Source organism: Microcaecilia unicolor, chromosome 4 (genome assembly GCF_901765095.1).
Source record: "Microcaecilia unicolor chromosome 4, aMicUni1.1, whole genome shotgun sequence".
NCBI classification, from domain to species: Eukaryota; Metazoa; Chordata; class Amphibia; order Gymnophiona; family Siphonopidae; genus Microcaecilia; species Microcaecilia unicolor.
The window spans coordinates 203,407,218-203,429,917 of record NC_044034.1 but is presented as its reverse complement, the minus strand read 5'-3'; the positions used below and the strand labels follow the sequence as shown (position 1 = coordinate 203,429,917).

The 22,700-nt window shown below is 43.1% G+C and overlaps 1 protein-coding gene across 1 annotated transcript in view; it reads right to left on the bottom strand.

Moving 5' to 3' along the window:
- LOC115468950 (circularly permutated Ras protein 1-like) overlaps nucleotides 1-22,344 on the bottom strand; it is a 182,280-nt gene extending 159,936 nt beyond the window's left edge. Inside the window, 3 exon segments of the mRNA XM_030201133.1 lie at nucleotides 4,269-4,484; nucleotides 17,213-17,284; nucleotides 22,311-22,344. Of these exon segments, the coding sequence (XP_030056993.1) occupies nucleotides 4,269-4,484; nucleotides 17,213-17,276 (280 nt within the window). The 5' untranslated portion in view covers nucleotides 17,277-17,284; nucleotides 22,311-22,344.
- Between the last annotated feature and the right edge of the window lie 356 nt (nucleotides 22,345-22,700).

Here is a 22,700-nt window from a genome sequence, read left to right as displayed (position 1 = left end):
TGTGTGTTGGTTTTCAGTATGTCTGATTGAGAGAGAAGATGAAAGGGGAGGGCTGTGTTACAATGTATCAGTATTTGTATGGTAGATGGTGGGGGAGGAGAAGCTTCATTTCTCCCCACACCAGCACCACCAAGGAGTCCATTATATAGACTGAAGCTAGTAGGTGGAACTTGCCGCCATTATAGTTCACCCAAAACAATAGCAAACGCTATTGAAAACAATAGCAAATGATTATTAGACATAACGGACTGCTTATGTGTGGTCCATCTGTAAAAAGTCTGCACCTAATCCAGCTGGATAGGCAGTGCCTTAAAAGGTGGAGGACAAAAGATTATTTTTCTTTTTTTACTTATTGACAGCTTTTTAATATACTTGAAAGCTTCCCATATATAGATATAAATATTGTAAAATAAAAATTGAAAAGCACTAAAACAGCTTTAAAAATTATTGTAACTGGTAGAAACAGCAGTTATAAACTCTGTATTTTGTGCTCATTTTTCTACACTATTCTATACAAATACAGATGGCCAAATTTCAGTGAGGATATCCTGTTTCCTGATTGGTTCATCTTAAAAGTTGTTATAATCAGCTCCTGGCCAGTTAAATGGCACTTAACCGGCTATCTGGTGATACTGAGTGGGAGATCGCCAGTTATCTCCCGTTGAATACTGCAGGTTAGAGTTTAGCGGATAACCGGTTATACCGTGAGATATAGCTGGCTATCCGCTAATATTCAGTGCATCGCTGGCTACATTTGGTTGCCAAATTCAGCTGCCAAAATAGCTAGAATATCTTTAGTCGATTTAAACTTAACTGGCCAGCACTCAATGCCGGTCACCAGAAACAGCCTGGCATTGAATACCCGGGCTCAGCACTGACCATGGGAGTCAGGCCGGCTAACTGCAGCGGTCTGAATGTTGGGCCCCTTGTATCTACGATTTGGACTTGGTTGTCTGTTGTGTCTTCTGTGTTATCAATAGACATACTCTTCTTCAATGGAAGCCTATTGAGTACTCCTAGATGCCTATTGAACAATACTATGCACTGATAATGACTTGGGGGGGAAAAGCAACAATTTTTGTTTGCTCCTGATATGAAATGGTGTGGGGAATGTCACTGGCGTTTCTAATACTGTTCCAAATGAATGCATGTTCCTAATATTCTGTGGGTAAACACCTGGTAGCCATGACCAGGGACAGATCACAAGTTTGTGGGCCCCTGGGGTCCTCTTCCCCCTTCCTGGCTGCAACTGCCAAGTACATAGTATTAGTATCCATGACACAAGAAACATAATATACATGCAACTGTGCAAATGTTTTGAATTTATACAAGTAGGCGTATAACATTAAGTCGTGTTTTAAAATTAAACAAATATGTTCATAACATCAATGACCTAGTTCACTGGCTTTTGCACATGTAATCAGTAATTGCTGTCTGACATCATCGCCTGTCCCTGCTGCAACCACTGACATTAACTTTCCTTCCACCTCTGAGTCTGGCTCATCTCTTGCCTGATCTGTTGCCCGCAAGGGGACCCTGGCTGCAATCCACCAACTAAGACACAAATCGAAAAGACAACATTGGTTTCACATTTTTTAGTAATTCCAGTTCTTTCTTATCTCTTTCTTTTCAAAGTTTGTGCTTAGCAGTGATAGTTAAAAGCTTATCCATTTAACAATAACAGTATTAACAACAACTGACAAAATGTCAATGACAAATGACATAAATGATGTAAGTGGAAGTAGGTTGCATAGAGTACAAAAAGTAGACTAGGTAGATATTGGTATTTATTTATTTTATTAATTTAGATTCCTTGGATTACAATAAAATATCCATAAAAAGAGAAGATGGAAGAAAAGAAAATATTTTGCTTGGTCAAGTTACTGTTAGTGTTGTATTGTAGGGTATTGACACAAGAATTAATAAATGGCAAACATCAGAGTTTCAGCAGAGTTTATGAAAAACACCGGACTATATAGGTAGCTGTTACGCTAAGAGGCTCATTTTCAAAGCACTTAGCCTCCCAAAGTTCCATAGAAACCTATGGAACTTAGCCTCCCAAAGTGCTTTGAAAATATGCCTCTAAGCCTGCCTCGATAATGAGAAGGGTCCCCCTCAGACATTTGGGTCCACTAGGCAGGGGATCCATCCCTGCTCATGATACTAATAGTACTAATAAAAATTGCTATTGATTCTCCAATTTTCCTATTTTCTCACTCCTTGAGTCTTCCATCCAAATAATTTTTATGTTACTTTAAATCTCCCCATTGCACATCAGTACTTTTCTCTTCAATCCTTTCTAGATGGCATGGACATAGAGGTTGTAAAAACTCTTACTTCTGGGATATTCGTTGGCAGAAATGGATCCTAGCTCTTTCTTCCCTTAAAACTATGCCTTTTGTATAAAATTTCAATTTTGATAAACTGTTTCATTTACTTTAAGAAACTCACTCTTAGAAGTGTTTGTACAACTCACTTTAACTTAGCCATAGTTTAGTATAACAAAAGGTAAAGAACAAATGTTATTAACGAAGATCAGTATAAAAAGACTGGTCAATAAATAAAAACAAAACAAGAAAGCAGAATTTGGTGATACTTTTTTATTGGACTAAATACCTTTTTTTTTTACCAGCTCTCAGGAGTTAAAAACCTCCTTTCTTTAGTTAGGAGTGTATGAGCAAAAGACAACATTCAAAGTGATTTAACCATCCAGAAACAGCTCCTGCCTGGCCAGTTAAATTGCCTGTTTGGGGCTAACTGCTAATTTTCACCTGCATGTAACTGGTTATTGCCACTGAAAATAACTGGTTAACGACGAACTGAAAACTAGCTATTTTGGAGGTGTCCTGGGGACAGAGTTGGCCAGTTAAGTACTGATATTCAGAACTTAACCAGCCAGAGTAACTGCATAAATAGGACCACATAAAAGTAAGTCCTATCTTTATTCAGGGGTCCTTTTATCAAGCTGCGATACAAAGGGCCCTGTGGTAGTGGCTGGGGCCGTTTTTGCTGTGCACCAGGGCCATTTTTACCACAGCGGGTAAAAAGCCCCTAAAAAAGACATTGCCATTGTGGTAAGATTATTCTTATCACGTGGCCATGTGGGGGGAGCACCTACCACCTCCCATTGAGGTGGCAGTAAGGGCTCCTGCGATAACCCGGTGGTAACCAGGTAGCATCATGGGTTAGCGCCACACTAGAAATTATGGAATTATTTTCCATAGCACCAGAAATGGTGCATGCTCAAGGCAGAACTACAGCCAGGGGCCACACTGGGCCAGCGGTAGTTCCAGGTTGCCATGCGGCAAGCCCGTTGCCATGTAGCAACCCTTTAGTAAAAGAGCCCCTCAGTGCCTCATAGCCGGTTAAGTGCTGAATATTGCATTTAACCAGCTATGCATTAGCCTCTCCTGAAACCCGGAAATTCAATGCTGGGGCCAGAATATGACCCAGCAATGGATTTCCTGGCTTAACACAGGCAGTAGTCAGCAAAACGTTGATCACCCTCCTCATTCTCCCCCCCCCCCCCCCCCCCCCCCAGAATTACCCAGGGGTCAGCACTGGTAGGGCAGTATTTCTAGGCAGCAGTGATCCTCCTCCGCTGCCACCTAGGTTGATGCTGTAATCAAAAATGGCACCAATGATCCGTAGCAGTAATTTTTTTTAAATTATTTGGATTTTGCTCACACCTTTTTCACTAGTAGCTCAAGATGAGTTATATTCGGGTATTTTTCTGTCCCTAGAGGGCTCACAATCTAATTTTGCATCTAAGGCAATGGAGGGTTAAGTGACTTGCCCACGATCATAAGGAGCGGTAGTGGGATTTGAACTGGCCATATCTGGATATCAACACTGGTGCTCTAACTACTAGGATATTCCTCCACTTGCAGTAATCTTGCAGTACTACAGCTACTGGGGCACTCTTCTATATAAGGAGATATCTCTTGAGATGTCAGTAAGTTCAGCTGCGCTATTGACAGCCACGACAGCTAGTGCACGGTACCAGACCCATGTGCTAGCTGTCATCTCAGCCCACCCATGTCACACCCATTTCTCTCCCACTCCCCCTTTAGGCAGCTAACATGGGATTTTTAGCGCAAAGGCTGTCTTTTTAGTGCAAGAAACAGCATGGGCCAACAAATTTCTACCGCAAGGCATAACAAACTTTAGCTCTTAACACAGCTTGTCTTTATAGTATCAGATGAACCAAGGCAGCAACCGCACTCCTTTATCCATTAATAATAAGAAAACTGCTCTATATTACATACCTCCTTGTAAGTAACGCTGTGATACTGTTGATTCCCCACAAGATTCTGTGGGTGTGGTATTTTCTTTTGGGAGCTTGTTGATTTGGCTATAAAGCACTTCGCTGGAGTCTTTGGATAACTTTAAGAATCGATTATCATAGTCGTGATTGATGAATCCAAACATCTCTTCTTGAGTAAAAGCTCCCTGGTCATTGTCACATTCTTTTCTGTGCCTTTCTGTAAAGATAAAAAGTATATAAACTATGTTCTTACATTGAACTACTTTACTCTTCCATTAGAGATATCTACAAGCAAAACATTTTGATTAATTTTCAGAAAATTTGTCTTTCCGCTATAGACATTGAGCTTCCATGCATAAGACAAGTGTGCTTTTGTAGAATATGTACATTTTAAAAAAATAATTGAAAGAAAATTGAAACTTTAAAAGATAGTGGATGTCTAGAGAAGTAATATAACCATATGGACATTTATTGATGTTTTCAAGAGGAGTTTTTTCTGACTTATGATGTGCCTTCTGTAAGGCTCTATGGCTTTTTGAGTTCAGCCAAGAGTGGCCACTGAAGTCTTTTTCTCCTCACATATATTTATGCAGGTGGTGGAAAAATCCTTTATTCTACTCATATGTTGTGCTTTACATTTTATATTTGAGTGTGTCAGCCACGAGTTGCTGGTATTTTTTTTTTAAACCCATGTGTGGCTCTGAGCTGGTATAAAAACCAATGAGGATATTTTTCCCTATACATGTCTATTCTTTGTGAAACAGGGTACATGTCAAGATTTTTCCATCATTCAAGCCTCGCACACACCACACCACACCCCACCCCACCCCACCATACCTGCTTGGATTCTCTGCATGTTATGGACCTCCACAGGTAAACAGTGGCTTTCTAAAACCATCACCAAATTGCAATTGCTGCAAAATATGGCAGCTATGATTTTCTGCTATTCTAAATTTGACAGCATTACAACATTGCTGCGGTCTCTACATTGGCTCCCGATGTCAGCAGGAGTGATGTTCAAGGTTTTATGTTTTACTTATAAATGTATTTAAGGCTTGGCTCCTAATTCTTTGATAAATCAGTTAGATTTTACTTTTCTTTCATCTGCTAATATTTGTCACTCTAATAATCATTACTGGCTTATCCTTCTTTGGCAGGTTTACATTACAGTAAGCATAGGAAAGTTTCTTTTTCCACCTATTCTGTATCCATTTGGAATGACTTCCCTTTGACACACAGGGGCCCTTTTACTAAGCTGCGGTGAAAGGGGCCCTGCACTAGCAGCGATGGCCGTTTTTGCAGCGTACCAGTGTCCATTTTACTGCAGTGGGTAAAAAGCACAAAAAAAGAAATGAACATGCGGTAACTTCACACTTGCCATGGGGCCATTTTGGAGGGAGCAGTTACCACCACCCATTGAGGCAAATATTTCCACTAGTGCCAGTGTCCATTTTACTGCAGTGGGGGAAAAGCCCAACAAAAGTAACTTCGCACTTGCCATGGGGCCATTTCGGAGGGAGCAGTTACCGCCACCCTTTTGGGCCAGCAGTAGCTCTGGATTGCCTTGCGAGAACCCTTTAGCAAAAGAGACCCTTAGGTTGGATAGTTCTTATCTCTCCTTTAGGAAAAGATTGAAAACTACTACTACTATTTAGCTTTTCTATAGCGCTACAAGGCGTATGCAGCGCTATAGAAAAGATTGAAAACCTATCTTTTTCAGAAATTTCTATCCTAGGTCAAGTGATTTTGATGCATGTGATGTAATGATGTGAATATGGGATTTTATTATTGTAAACCACATAGGACCTTTATTGGATTTTGCAGTATATAAAATTTTGGATTAGATTAGATTACAGAGAATCTCTTTTTAGTAGAAAAAAAGGTTAGCACTTTTCCCTTCACTCTTTCTACCTGTTCATGACATCTGAGCAAGGTACTTACTTTACTTATTTATTTATTTTATACACCACCTTTAACCTAGGTTGTTTCCATATAAAACATACACATGTTGCATCTAGCACGTTTCTTGTTTAAAAGTGAATCAGGTTTGCATCATACACTGGGTTCCAAACAGTCTTCTATTATGCCTCTGGATCATAACCAAGAAATGTACCCACTGTATGTAGATGAGAAGTTGCACGTTTATTGAAATACACAGTTTTTTATTAGTCTAGTGTCATGAAATTCAAGTGCAGTCTTAAACTCTGCTAATTAGCCTTAGTCTGAGGAAAAAAAACTGAACCAATAAGCATCCTTCCTCCCCCCAGCGGGGATAACATCTCTCACTGCAAGTAAGAAGCAAACCACTGCAGAGGAAGGGACAGGAAACCAAATAAGAGCTCAGCCAGGTGCTGTTATACTTCATTTCCTGTCTCATACCATAAGGTCATTATCCTCTCTCTGGTTCAAGTTATTTCATAGTCCAGAGTAGCTTCTAATAAAACCTTCAAAAACGACCTGATTCATCTACAGTATCAGACAAAACAAACGCCCGAGGGCTTTATTTTTATTTATCATCCCAAGAGCCAAAAGGCAGTCACTCTGCACCGCCCCCCCTCCCTGTCACTCCAGCTCCAACAGATTCTTCTGAACGAAAGCTGACAATGCCTCCATCCACGAAACTAAACACTTCTTGACAACAGAGGATATACTTTGCCTCCCCCCCCACCGCCAACACCATCGCATTAGGCTTGGAGAAGAAGGGATAAACCAAAGGGAGGGAGGGGAAACATGGATTACTACTAAAAACATTACAAAAACCTGACCTCATCGCCTGCTCTCTCTTGGATCCAGCTCGGTTTGGCTCTTCCTTTCAGAATTGTAAGGCCACACACTCTCACTCTCTCTCAACTCACTCTCTCTCTCTTTCAGACAGACACACACTTTTTCTCTCTCTCTCACACACTCACTCTCTCTCTCTCTCACACACACACACACACACACACACACACACACACTCACTCTCTCATCAACTTTTAAATTACATTTCAGAAATAAAAAATCTTGCCCGTTTTAATGGGCTTAACAGCTTGTTTCTATATAAAATGCCTTTCCCCAAGCTACAAATTGCAGTGAAGGAGTAGCCTAGTGGTTAGAGCACCCATCTTGACACCCAGAGGTGACTGCTTTGAATCCCACTGCTGCTCCTTGTGATCTTGGGCAAGTCACTTAACCCTCCATTGCAAACTTAGATTGTGAGCCCTCCAAGGACAGAGAAATATCCAGTGCCCCTGAAAGTAACTCACCTTGAATAACCCTCTTTTTTATTTACTCGCATGTAAAATATATGTGCAGATCTCATATCTAAATTTACACACGTAAATTCCAATTAAATCTAATTAGTGCCAATAATTGCTTGCTAAAAAGCCAATTATTGGTGCTAATTAGCTCCTCAGTCAATTAAACTGCGCACACAAATTGGGTGCATGCCAGAATTAGGGGGTTAATTCTATAACTGGGGGCCACGTTAGGTGCCTCAATGGCAAGCGCTGAGCACCACTTCTATAACGACAGTTGTACCATTATAGAAGACAGACATAAACCACATTTGTGTGCACAAAGTTATCGTTGCTCACTTACACCATGTGAATGGCAGGCGTAACTGGGAGTACCTAAGTGCTACATATCCCATGGGTAGCTTATAAACACACACAAGGAGTGACACGGGCTGCACATACTGCAGCAGGACATGTTTATCCACTCCTGCCCTAGCTGAGATAATATTTAAGCACCTCTCTGACTTCATGTGCAACTTTCTTTAAATTAGTCCCCTTATTTTCTAACTCCTCTTACCTATCTATATGTTCTATCTCTTTGCTTATACCCTGTAATAGCCTATTGCTTATGTTTCATTTATTCTTATTGTACACTGCCTTGAGTGACTTCCTTCAAAAAGGCGGTAAATAAATCCTAATAAATAAATAAATAGACCCATATATAACAGTATAGCATTCACTATTATACACTGTATATATTTTTTTAGTCTGGGTACTGAACAATCAGAAGTGCAATCTCTTGCTGAATGAACACAAATCCCACACGAGGGCAGTGGCGTAGCTAGGTGGGGCGCAGGGGGAACGGTCGCTCCCCCAAACAGATTTTTAGATGAGATGGCGCCTAAGCGCCAAATGCCTGCACTGCTAATAGCTTTCTCTGCCTCCTCCCCCCCCCTCCCACGCGAGTCTTGCACCTATTCCTGGCTCTTCCGCCTGCTCTCTCCCATCCACATGGTCGCTCATTTTTAAAGCCCTGAGGCGTTCTCCCTCTGACACTGGCGATTCACATAGCCAGCCTTCTGCCAGCATCGGGGCCTCTCCCTCAGACGCATCCCACCTTTGAGGAAGACAGGAAGTTGCATTAGAGGCGGCGGGACGCGCCTGAGGAGAGGCTCCGACGCTGACAGAAGGCTGGCCATGTGAATTGCCTGTGTTGGAGGGAGAATGCCTCAGGGCTTTAAAAACGAGCGACCACGCGGATGGGAGAGAGTGGGCGGAAGAGACAGGAGTAGGTGCAAGACTCGGGCAGGAGGGCAGTGAAAATCATTACAGACGAAACATGTAAGGGGGCGGGGCTGAGCTGAGCTGAAGAAGGGAGAAAGCTGCCCAAGAAGGTTTAATAGACAGGAGTGGAACTGAGCCTATCCAGCCCGTTGTAAGCAAGGAAGCCAGTTTTGGTTAATCTGTGTCTACTTCCCCGCGCAGTTGTCATTGCCGTTCACGCGAAACAAAGCAAGCAAACTTATGAGCTGCTGCATCCACCTTGTAATTTTGTATTGTTGGTCCATCTGTAACAAGGCTAAAGCAGTTTCAGTTGGATAGGCAGTGCCTTAAAAGCTGGAGGAGAAAAGAAATAATCGAATATCACTAAAACAGCTTCAAAAATTATTATAGCAGGTAGAAACTGTAATTATAAACTCTATAGGTTGAGCTCATTTTTCTTCACTGTTCACTGATAGGGACACAGGGGCACTACTAGAAAGGGGGGTAAGGAGATAGGAACACAGAGAGGGCACTACTGGAATGGGGAGGAGGATATAGGGACACAAAGAGGCACTACTGGAAGGGGAGAATGGGAATATGGGGAGAATGGTGGAAAAGGGGTGAGATGGGGAGAAAGAGGTAATTCTGGAAAAAGGGGGAAGATGAGGGCACAGGGCAATGTTAGAAAAAGGGAGAGATGGAGACACCAAGAGGGCAGATATTAGAAAAGGGGGAGGTGAGGAGACCAGGTAGGCTTGTGCTGAAAAATGGGGGAGATGGGGACACAGAAAGGGCAGATGCTGAACTTGGGGGGGGGGGGGTAGGGACAAGGGACACAGAAGGGAGATACTAGACAGTGGTGCAGAGGAAAGAAGGATGGTGCACTTGGAGCAGAAGAAATGTCAGATGGGCAAGAGACACTGTAATGGTAGAAGAAACAGAGGAAAACAGAAAAGAGACAGTGGGACCAAAGCAAATGAGAAAAGAAATTGTTCAAACAGTAGAAAAAGGTATTTTATTTTGAATTTGATTTTAGGAATATGACTGTATTTAAAAATACACATCTCCGATGGCTTCAAATTAGCAACCCTGCAGGGGTCCGAGTGCATTTTCTTAAGTAATTTTGAATGTACTGCAGCACAGATTTTGATGGAAATCCCACATGAATTTGGGATGTCAGTTCACACTAGGACTGGTTGAAAAATCTCCCTTCTGGAGCTTGACCACTTGGCAGCTCTATGCACAGCTATTTCATAGTGGGGACATAAAACAAAAGATCAGTGCCAACAGATGTAGAGAAGGAAAGGAAGACAAGAGGCGAAAGAAGAAATGGAAAGGCCAACCTGGAAAAGAATTTGTGTGGCTGACTCGTGGAACATGGAAAAAAAGACTGGGACCAGCCAGATTCCCAGACAACAAAGGTAGAAAAAATGATTTTTATTTAATACTTTGTAAAGACTGAGATGTACCTGCTTTGTAAAAGGTACATTTTTTTCTATTTTTATTTTGCAAAGTACAGGAGACAATGCATTTCTGTTTCTTTTTTACCAGTATTGCACTGTTTATAGAGTCTGGCTTCCTTGGGCAGAGAGGAGGGGGGTCTCTATTTTAATTTTTGTTTTTATTTTATTGTTGTTGTTGCTCTCTATTCTGTATTAGATTGGTAGCATGGAATGTTGTCACAATTTGGGTTTCTGCCAGGTGCTTGTGAACTGGGTTGGCTACTGTTGGAAACAGGATACTGGGCTACATGGATCATTGGTCTGACCCAGTATGACTACTCTTATGTTATATAGATGAGGGTCTGTCCATGTTCTGCATGTGTGACTGAGGTGAAGGATTCTGCCAGCATGTAGCATTTGTGTAGGAATGTGTAACAGTGCAGCTTGTTCCAGTTTCCCAATAGTAGGTATATTAGTGCTCCAGAGCATGTCTTTTCATAGGTAGGTTAGGGCTGTTATGGTGTGGTAAGTTTTCAGTATAGGTTTTGGGTGTCTTTTTGCACTTATTTCACAAAGTGTCTAGCCCTATTTGAATATAGGCTGTGTCACCCAAAATAAAAATGCTCAGGACTACTGTTCTTCACATCCTGTAGAGCAGGGGTGTAGCTACGGGTGGGCCTGAGTGGGCCCAGGCCCGCCCAAACTTAGCTGAGGCCCACCCAGTTTGTCCTGCTCCAATGGGTGCCTGTCTTCTACGCACTGGTTAGGCAGCAGCTGCGCTGTGGAAGTGCAAAGCCTTTTAGTTTACCGTGGCTCAGCCATGTGTGTTTAGGAAGCATCTCCTCCTACCTGCGGAATCAACTTTTTTTGTGCAGGTCCAGATCGGGAACAGTGGCTCCTTCCAGCGCTGTTCCATTGCTGCTGCAGTCACTGCTCTCCAACGAGTGTCTCACTATTAATGAATTTGACAATTCCATTTGCTAGCCATTAGGAATGGTGGCTGAGATGATTGGCTGGCTCAAAGTTGTTTTCTTGTAGCATTCCCTCTCTATTTTTGAAGCAATCATGGGGCAGATACACCACCCACCCCCCCCAGGACACAAAATGAGAAAACTCCTCCGTTTTTCCGTTTTAGTTCCGAGTGTGGAGACTAAGGATTATTTACCAAGATCAAACAATGGAGTACAATGCGGGGCAAAGAGAAAAGAAAATTAAAAAAAAAATCACACCACTTGCAAAAACATCATTGAGAAGCTTAGCGATCTGAGGAGTCAGTTTCACTGGGGCTCAATGAGCTGCAAATTCACTTTTGATTATACATTAAGAACCAGCCTCTTTTACTTTCAATTCCATCTTCATTTTCTGTGTCAGAAGCCCTGCTCACTCAGCGCTTTGGCTGTATCCCCTTCCTGCAGAAGGGCTGCCTTGTTTCGTTTGAAGGACCAGTATGAGCCAGTCCTGAGTTTACTTAAAATGCATAAAGCAGGGGCTGCCATGCATTGTCCACCCCCCCCCCCCCCGAGCACCGGAAAATCTGCTGCAGTGCTCTCTTGTTTATACAGATAAGCCCAGCTGCCTGCCAGGTAAAACAAATGTTGTTTTTTAAAAATATATGTACAGTGTAATGCTGGTGGTGGGCTCTTCACTGCCTTGGTGGGGGGGGGGGGGGGGGGGGGGAGGTATATTTATTTAATCATTAAATATACCTGTTTTCCTCCTTGGCACTGAAGAGCTCACCCCCACCCAGAAACCTACCAACATTAAAACTCAGTGCTCAGGTTAAAATTTAAAAAAGGTGTATTTTTCATGTTGGCGTGGGTTTTTGGGTGGGGATGGTTCTGCAGTACCCAGGTTAAAATTAAAAAAAAAAAGTTTTATATGTAATGAAGAGGGATTTCTGGGTGGGGTTAGTCTCTGCAGTGCCCAAGACATTAAAAAAAAACCCAAAAAGTGTTATATTTAATGTTGGTGTACTTCAGAGTGGGGGGAGGGGAGATGCCAGACTATGGGGGTGGTGGGTAGGAGGTAGAACAGGGCTGATGCTAGGCTCCAGGGAGGGGTGGGGGTGGGGTAGGGCTGATGCTGGGCTATTAGGATGGATTGGCGGGGGGGGGAGGGTAGGCATGAAAGGGCTGATGCAGGGCTATGGGGAGGGAAAGGAAGGGATGATGCCTGGCTATGGAGATGGATAGTGCCCACCCATATTAGCTTTGGGCCCACCCAAAATGTCAGGTCTGGCTACGCCACTGCTGTACAGTCACCTCACAAACAAAAGCCCATTTGATTTAAACAAGGTGTCTAGCAGTGGAAGGAATGTGTGTGCTATTCCTGAGGTGATGGTCATGATTTGAACATTTTTACTTTGTAGTTAAGAAGACAGGTTGCCTGCTCTGGCCAGTCCAGGGACCTCTTCTGCGTCCTGCCTCCTGATGTAACTTACTGTTTCCTTGTAGGCAGGACGCAACAAAGACAGCCTGTATTAATCAGTGCCTGCTACAGCCCCTGAGCAACAACACAGACACTGTTGTATAGCTGATACCAACCGGCGCCTATTTTATAAATGTCTGCTCCCCCTGAGATCAAAACCTGGCTACGCCTCCCTCTGCACGAGGGAATTGCAACTTTAGATCGTCATCGGTCTAATTATACTGAAATTCTTTACTTTAGTATTTTCAACTTCATCAACATGTCTTTCTTTTTTCAATTAACTTTCTTTAAAAGTGAAAAGTAAGTACTTAGAAAGTTAATTGAAAAAAGAATGGCAAATGTTGAAGTTGAAAATACTAAAATAAAGAATTTCAGTATAATTAGACAGATAATGATTTGAACTGGCAATTCCCTAGTGTGGGATTTGTGGTCACTCAGCAAGAGATTGCACTTCCAATGGTCCAGTACCTACACTAAAATCTCTATATATAAAAAGCACCACCAACGTTCTAATGAAGCCTCCAGCCGGAAGTGTGAAGCGCCAGAGATATCCGGTTTCCCCATGAGTGAAGGAAAACAGCACAGCACGAAATCCCTCTCTCTAACAGTGAAGGACTCAGAGGGGGGAGGGGAGAGAGACGCCCTCACTCTCTAACACAAACACAGCACAGCAGGAAACTGAACACTGAAGGACTGGACTCGGAGGGGGAGGAGACAGACAGCACAGGGGAAGGGAGAGAGGGCAGAGGGCAGGGACACACACACTCCCACATGCACACTCTGAAGAAAACCTAGCTAGCCCCCGTTTCATTTGCATCAGAAACGGGGCTTTTTTACTAGTATATACAGTGGGGGAAATAAGTATTTGATCCCTTGCTGATTTTGTAAGTTTGCCCACTGACAAAGACATGAGCAGCCCATAATTGAAGGGTAGGTTATTGGTAACAGTGAGAGATAGCACATCACAAATTAAATCCGGAAAATCACATTGTGGAAAGTATATGAATTTATTTGCATTCTGCAGAGGGAAATAAGTATTTAATCCCTCTGGCAAACAAGACCTAATACTTGGTGGCAAAACCCTTGTTGGCAAGCACAGCGGTCAGACGTCTTCTGTAGTTGATGATGAGGTTTGCACACATGTCAGGAGGAATTTTGGTCCACTCCTCTTTGCAGATCATCTCTAAATCATTAAGAGTTCTGGGCTGTCGCTTGGCAACTCGCAGCTTCAGCTCCCTCCATAAGTTTTCAATGGGATTAAGGTCTGGTGACTGGCTAGGCCACTCCATGACCCTAATGTGCTTCTTCCTGAGCCACTCCTTTGTTGCCTTGGCTGTATGTTTTGGGTCATTGTCGTGCTGGAAGACCCAGCCACGACCCATTTTTAAGGCCCTGGCGGAGGGAAGGAGGTTGTCACTCAGAATTGTACGGTACATGGCCCCATCCATTCTCCCATTGATGCGGTGAAGTAGTCCTGTGCCCTTAGCAGAGAAACACCCCCAAAACATAACATTTCCACCTCCATGCTTGACAGTGGGGACGGTGTTCTTTGGGTCATAGGCAGCATTTCTCTTCCTCCAAACACAGCGAGTTGAGTTCATGCCAAAGAGCTCAATTTTTGTCTCATCTGACCACAGCACCTTCTCCCAATCACTCTCGGCATCATCCAGGTGTTCACTGGCAAACTTCAGACGGGCCGTCACATGTGCCTTCCGGAGCAGGGGGACCTTGCGGGCACTGCAGGATTGCAATCCGTTATGTCGTAATGTGTTACCAATGGTTTTCGTGGTGACAGTGGTCCCAGCTGCCTTGAGATCATTGACAAGTTCCCCCCTTGTAGTTGTAGGCTGATTTCTAACCTTCCTCATGATCAAGGATACCCCACGAGGTGAGATTTTGCGTGGAGCCCCAGATCTTTGTCGATTGACAGTCATTTTGTACTTCTTCCATTTTCTTACTATGGCACCAACAGTTGTCTCCTTCTCGCCCAGCGTCTTACTGATGGTTTTGTAGTCCATTCCAGCCTTGTGCAGGTGTATGATCTTGTCCCTGACATCCTTAGACAGCTCCTTGCTCTTGGCCATTTTGTAGAGGTTAGAGTCTGACTGATTCACTGAGTCTGTGGACAGGTGTCTTTCATACAGGTGACCATTGCCGACAGCTGTCTGTCATGCAGGTAACGAGTTGATTTGGAGCATCTACCTGGTCTGTAGGGGCCAGATCTCTTACTGGATGGTGGGGGATCAAATACTTATTTCCCTCTGCAGAATGCAAATAAATTCATATACTTTCCACAATGTGATTTTCCGGATTTAATTTGTGATGTGCTATCTCTCACTGTTACCAATAACCTACCCTTCAATTATGGGCTGCTCATGTCTTTGTCAGTGGGCAAACTTACAAAATCAGCAAGGGATCAAATACTTATTTCCCCCACTGTATATATTTATATATATACAACGTATAATGTTATGTCTGAGTTGTGATATGTTCACTATTTTGGATTAATTTTGCACCATTGTTAATGATTATAAATGGAAGACTCTCTCATGTCCTGCACTTGTAGTTATATGCTAATGCACTTTGTGCTACTTTATAGAAAAGTGTGTGGCTGCATATACTTGTGTAAGCGCCATTTCTTACATGGTGCTCATAATTACATGCACAAAGTTACAGAATTGTGAGCTCTCAGAGAATAGGAAATACCTGCTGTACCTGAATGGAACTCACCTTGAGCTACTTAGGCATGAGCTAAATCCAAATCTCTATTGGGCCCAAAAGTCAAAGCTGTTTAAATGGCTTGCCCAGGGCTATCCGAGGATATTCATCAGCACTTAACTGGTTAGTGCCACTGAATATCCCTGTTAACCGGGTATCCCTGACCTGGCTAGGTTTGGGGTGGGGCATGGGCAGAGTGGTAACTTAGGGGTCCTTTTACCAAGCTGCGGGAAAAAGGACCCTGCACTAGTGGTGGGGACCGTTTTTCCCACGTGCCAGGGCCCTTTATACCGCAGCAAGTAAAAAGACCCCAGACACACATGGCCATGCGGTAAGAGAACTCTTACCGTATGGCCATGCGACGGGAAGCCCTTACTGCCAACCACTGAAGTGACGATAAAGGCTCCCACACTAACCCGGCAGTAACCAGGCAGCACACAGCAGTGCCCGATTACTGCTAGGTTACTGCCACTCAAGCCATTTACATGGGTTCTCTTTTTCCCCTGGAAATGGCACACGTTTGGGGTGGGACTACCTCTGGCAGTCCTGGAAGAGTGAGCAGTAAGCCCGCATTGGGCTTACCACCGCTCTATAAAAAGGCCCCTTAGTCGGTTAGCGGCAGTTAAATAACCATATATAGTTAGGAATGCAAAAAGAGGAGTTTATGGAGCTATCCCACTTCTAAAAACAAAAAAGCAGGGTGATGCTGAAGTCAAGAAACCCACAGAGGAGGAGGAAGTAGACCAGAGAGCCTGAGAAGAGGATGCAAAAACTGGAAGTGGCAACGAACAGAGCTTCAGAGAGCCTGTGCTGAACCCAAGAAATCCCCCCCCCCCCCCGAGAGGCAGAGGAAGGAATCAGAGCCCACCAACAGAAGGAGGTGACCAAAGCCAGCTGAGAGGACAACAGAGCAGAGTCACCCAGAGCAGTCACCCTGAAACTGTATGACCCTGAAAAACACTGCAGAGAGAACCAGAGTTCAGTTGAGGTTAGAAGTGAAGAACACAGATGAGATGAGAGTGATCTTGTTAACTAAGGTGAGGAGTCCAGCCAATATGCTTGTAGTGAGAGAGAGTGCAACCAAGAGACTGCAGAGAAACAGAGACAGAACCCAGGATGAGTGCCTGCTGAGAAAGTGCCCAGAGCAGATCCTGAAGAGACCACAGGAGCAAGTTTGAGTATCTTAAGACACTGTGGAGTACCACTGCTAAGAGCCTGCTGTAGGGAAGTGAAGACTGAAATAGGGAGTTGGAGAGAGAGAGCCTGCTGAAGCTGAACACAGAGGAAGAAGTGCAGCCTGAAAAGCAGAGGCAGTGTGAAGACAGCCCAGCCTAAGAGAATATTCAGGTCCAAATACCTTGAACCTGTCGGTATTGTAGCAACTCCTGTGCAAGGGAACATATTATGTATATGAATGTGTGACAAGGGTGCAAGTACCTCTCTCTCTTATTTAGATTGGGATCCTGAACAGTTGTTTTTCTTTGTTAGCTCAATTCCTGGTGTCACAAAGGCTATATAGAGGGTCAGCCAGAGCCAAGTTGTACCACTGTAAGACTTGAAAATTAGTGGTGGTCGAGTGGAGAGGTTTCTTTCCCTTTATATTTTTTAAGTCAGGGTAGTAGGTAGCTCATGAGAGTCAAGAGACCCACAGAGGGTTATAACATGGGAGTAAGGTGGACCCAGTGACCTACAGCTTGGATGGACTTTCTGTCACCAGAGGAAAACATGAACTCATCCACCCACACCACACATTATTAGACACTGGCACTTAAGAATTCTGAGTCATGTTCATTAGCCTCAAAAGTTGAAACACCAGTCTTGATTTTCATATTCTCACTCATTAGTGATCATTATAGAATGGAAAATGCCAAAGGACTTACCAGGGCTGTGAGTTTTGAATATTGAGGGCTTGTTACATACAATATGGCTACAGGCAAATTCCATGATCCTTCCTGAAAAATCACAAGAGCAAAATTATATAAACAATGTCAGACAACTTCTTTTTATATCAGTTAAATATATTTGCTTAAAATAAACTCATTAAGCAAGCCAACTGTAAGTGCCCCTGAATATCTCTGCTACCAGCCATCCCCTAATCAGGCTCACTCGTGCACTATTAATGCGATAACGTTTTTAAAATTTTAACTATGATTAAATTTTTTTAATTATTATCAAAATTCTTAACTTCTGTCTGTTGCTTTCCCTCCCCTGCCTATCCTATTTCACATTGGCATAACATAACAGAGGGAAGACATTGGCGTCAATTGCAAGTAGCATGTGGGAATCGCTGCTGGAGATCCTATGAAGAGCCAGATAAATGTTAAGATAAATGTAGGGGGGGATGCTGGACTTGTGTACTGGGGGGGTCAGCAGTAGGAGAGGAGAGAAATGGGTTTCTGTGTGACAGGAATAACAGGTTTAGCAGCAGAACAGGAGCTGAAGGGGAAGGATGCAGCAGGAAAGGATAAAGGTAGGTACCTGTATGGAGGAGAGGGGGAGCAATGTGATGAGGGAAGGAAGTGTGTGTATTCAACTTTTCATTATATTCAGCAAATTTAAAAATATTTCCATGCAGTGAGAATTTACCAGTACCAAGCCATCCAGTCCAGAGGTTTGACTGATGTGATTAAAAATTTTTAAAACCACAATTAATTTTGATTAAAATTTTTAATTGTTGCCCACTCCTAATTGAATAGCATGTTGTAAAGGATAGTCAGCCACACTGAGCATTTATTCAAAAGGATCTTTGGGTCAACATTAAAAAAAAAATTAAAAAGCATGTGTCCAAAATGCGTAATAAATGTTTTAAATCTTGTGATTAATTGTGATTAAAATTTTTAATCGGTGCCCACCCTTAATACAAATACATCTCAAACTGACACATCATAAGTACATAAGCATTGCCACGCTGGGAAAAGACCAAAGGTCCATCAAGCCCAGCACTCCGTCTCCGACAGCGGCCAATCCAGGCCCCAAGAACCTGGCAAAACCCCAAAATTTAATAATGATCAATGGATTTTAACTTCAGGAATCTGTCCAGATTCCCCCTTTAAACTCAGCAAGGCCATGGTATTTAATTTAGTAGGACTTGTATTTCGATAACTTAAGGCTTCACCATTCATTAACCACGGGGCCCCTGTCCCCATGTTCATGAGAATAAAACCTTTACTAGGGGGGCCCTTTTACTAAGGTGCGGTAAAAAGGGCCCTGCACTAGCGGCAGGGGATGTTTTTGCCATGCACTGAGACCTTTTTTAATGCAGTGGGTAAAAAGGCCAAAAAAAGACATGGCCATACGGTAAAATTGCTCTTACTGCATGGCTATGTGGGGAGAGCATTTACCGCCACCCACTGATGTGGTGGTAAGGGCTCCCAGGTACGGTACTCCCAGGTGGTACTCCATGATTACCACCGGGTAATGCCCTGTAGAAATAATTTTTGAATATTTCCGCTAGTGCCATAAATGCTGCACACTGGGGGGTGGAACTACCACCAGCACCCACGTTGGGCCGGCGGTAACTCCAGATTGGCATACTGTAAGCCTGCAGTGAGTTTACCACCACTTAGTAAAAGGGCCCCTAGATGCAGAGCTATCGCCTTGTACCTCTGTATAATCTTGGTGTATGTACAGTAGAATGCTTGATAAATGACATGGTTGTGAGGTTCCATCACCAAAGTACAATTTATAGTCTAGGGTAATAATTCTCTATAGTTCAACTAAAGTTAGGAGCTGGGATGATGCGCGCTAAGAGGGTCTTTTACAAAGGTTACAAAGAGGGAAATAATCGAACGGCGCCGGCGAAATACATGGCCGGCAATGTATTTTGGCGGCGCCACAACAGCTGGCCAGACCCGTATTTTTGAAAAAGATGTCCGGCCATCTTTTGTTTCAATAATACGGTTCCGGCCAGCCAAATGCCTTGGATTTGGCCGGGGTTTGAGATGGCAGGCGTCGTTTTTTAGCGATAATGGAAAGTTATGTCGGCCATCTCAAACCCCGGCCAAATTCAAGGCATTTGGCCGTGGGAGGAGCCAGCATTTTTAGTGCACTGGCCCCCCTGACATGCCAGGACACCAACCATGCTCCCTAGGGGTCACTGCGGTGGACTTCAGAAAAGCTCCCACGTGCATAGCTCCCTTAATTTGGGAGCTGAGCCCCCCCAACCCCCCCAAAACCCACTACCCACAAATGTACTGCACCCACTAAAACTGCTCCAGGGACCTGCATAAAGCCTCTAGGACTTATTGCTGCTGTATAACTTGGGCACAGCAGTTCACACCTGAAGACTAATCTCTCTGATAAAGTCCTTTCTTGAAAGAACCACGTTTACTCACAGTTAACTGCAGATCAGAGGTTGTGCCCCACTAGCAAAGAGTCCCCTGGTACTAAGATTAGCAATAGGTCAGAGCTGGCACAATGGTATACAATGCCCTCTTTCAGCACCATTCAAGGTAAGAACTACGTTCTCTGACGTGGGTAACACAGGAAAGGGATCTAAAACTGTCTTACAAAAATGGCCACTACCGCATGGACTACAACAGGAAACAAAACAAGGCACACTCTGACCCAGTTAACGGGGGGAAAAGCACCATGGGAGTAGAGCCCAGTACCCTACACCCACCACAATGCATTGCTGATGTGACTTTGCAGTGCACCTAACAGAAAAGGTGTCACACTCACCCGAGAGCCAAATCAAAACCAGGGAAAGGGTGTCAGAGGATCGAACACCTTCTGCTGTCAAAGAGGTGGGTACGGCATTTGAGGCTGGCATACAGGCTGGCAAAAAAAGTTTTTATTTTTTTAGTGTGGGAGGGGGTTGGTGATCACTGGGGGAGTATGGGGAGGTCATCCCCCATTCCCTCCAGTGGTCATCTGGTCAGTTGGGGCACCTTTTTGAGGCTTGGTCGTGAAAATAAAAGGACCAAGTAAACCCGGTGAAATACTACTTAACACCGTTTTTTTCCATTATCAGCAAAAGCCTGCTATCTGGTAGCCACACCCATACCCACCCATGTCCCGCCTTCGCTTTGCCGCTGACATGCCCCTTTGAACTTTCAAAAAAAGCAGCTTTCGATTATACTGATTTCGCCGCTTTTCCAAGATCGCCGGCCATCTCCCGAATTGTGTCAGGAAATGGCCAGCGATCACTTTCAATTATGAGCTAGAAAGTGTTTTTACCACTTGCTAAATGCTAGAGACGCCCATAGGCATGAGCACTTATGCTAGCTCAATGGCTGACACAAATGCTTGCACTTAACTGTAGTCAGTTAGACGTATAAATGTTAGCATTCTTGTATCTGTGTGTAACTGCCTGACACTGTTACCACCCCTCTCGGCTGGACTGTAGTGATGTGCTCCCAGATACCTGATGGTTGTAGTCGTGGCGAATATCCAGGGAACACACACTCACAGCCGAGGGAGTGGAACAAATAAACTAACCTCGTTCTTTACTCTCAAAGAATAAAGGAGGAAAAGAATCTAAATTTAGGATTTGTTCCTGAAATGGAAGGCCCAAACTTTCAGATTTGCAAATTATCTCTTTCTTTATTGAATACAAATGCAAGCAAATTTTCATTCAAATAAACTCAAATTCACAATTAGTGTGAAGCTTAATAGAACTGCAATAACATATTCAACATTCAAATGTAGAACTACATGTATACCCTTAACTTTGTCTGTTTCACCTAAAAAGGCGGAAAAGAACCTTTTCAGATAAGTATTTAAATTGTCTTTTATCAAAATCAGATATTTGTGGTTATTCTCTTTCCGGATGTAGAAATTGGTCTCTGTGTGCACTATTGGTGTTTTTGCAGGGATCTCATGGATTTTTAATATCTGATGGTCTGTTCCTTTGTTTTCCCTTAAAATGTTGTGAAAAAATAATATATTTCTTTCAACACCCTTGGCAATGTCACTTAGCTGTGGTTGAATTTATTTAGGTGATATCTTTCTTGCGTTGGAGCTCATCTGGAACCCTTCAGAGGATGACTCCCCCAGATTTTTTCTCCCTAAACCTCACTTATAAAGAAAATAAATGGAGGCAAGACCCTTGAACTCCCTCTGTTCTTGTTCAGGCTCTGGTGACTATTAACCAATTCTCAATACTGTGGCCAAACTCTCTAATTGAAATAAAATAAGTTAAAGGTTTTCTCACTACAAAACCTATTTCTCACTGTTGTTTCCCTAGTCTAAAATCCAGCAGGCTTCAACATTCCATCTCACAGACTTCACATAAAAGCATAACTTTTCCCTTCACAGCTATCAGATCAATCTGGAGAATACAGCACACTCAGCCAACAGCAGTGCTGGATTTTCTTTATTCTGAAGTCAGATTCCAAACCTTGTTTGCACTGAACTCAGAACTCTCACAAACAACACACCTTCCCCCCCAGACACAGCTTAATGGCTTCTTTCTTCAAATCACAGATTCACCTCTCAGTCCTTCCCCTGTGTCAGAGTTAAAATCCTTACACACTTTTTCCTGACACCCTTATAGTTTCTTTCACTTAGTATAACTACCAGCAGAAATCACAGTCTCTCAGAACCTGAGTCTCAACTGTTTTCCCCTATTCTAAAAAGAGTAGGCAGCCATGTGTCCACTTAATACCTGAGCCTACAGACTCTCATTCCACCTTCCATGACCTTAAATTCCCTTAGAACTTAACCATTCCATTCACTGCATACTGGGACATACATACCTCTGTTTCACTCCAAACCAAACTAAATTTGGTTTAAAACTTCTCACAGCTTTCTATTAGTACAGCTCTCTCCCACCCAAAATACATCAGTTTTTCCCCACATGTATTCAGCAACACAATCATGAAAAAGGCAGTCTGTTTATTGAAGTACTCACTTTTAAGCTCAAATCATCTCATTCTCAGCACCAAAGCTCACCTTCACTCACTTTCAATATTAAAGTACCCTTTTTCAATATCACATTTCACTTTAAACTCACAAAATCCATACTTTTATTCTTACTTTTACACAGACACACACTATATATTTTTTTCTTTCTCAATCCATGTTCACAGCCCTGGTCGCTCTGCTCACTCCAGTCTCCCTGGCAACTCACCCCCCCCAGAGGAAGGAACCTCTGACATCACTCAACCAATCAGCTTGTCAGCTAAAGACTGGGGTTTTTTTCTGATCTGTTTAGAATCTCCCTCCCCCATAGAAGTAAATACAAAACTTCCTATACAGAGAATTTCAAAGTCAATTTTAACCTGACTTGTACCCAAAACAGAAAGGAACATTTTAAAGTACAATCCCCACTTAATCATGGTTTATTTCTTGAAAAATAAAACCACATTTAAGAAACATCTCACACTTTCTTCAGCTAACTCCATTAACAATTCCCAAACTAAACTT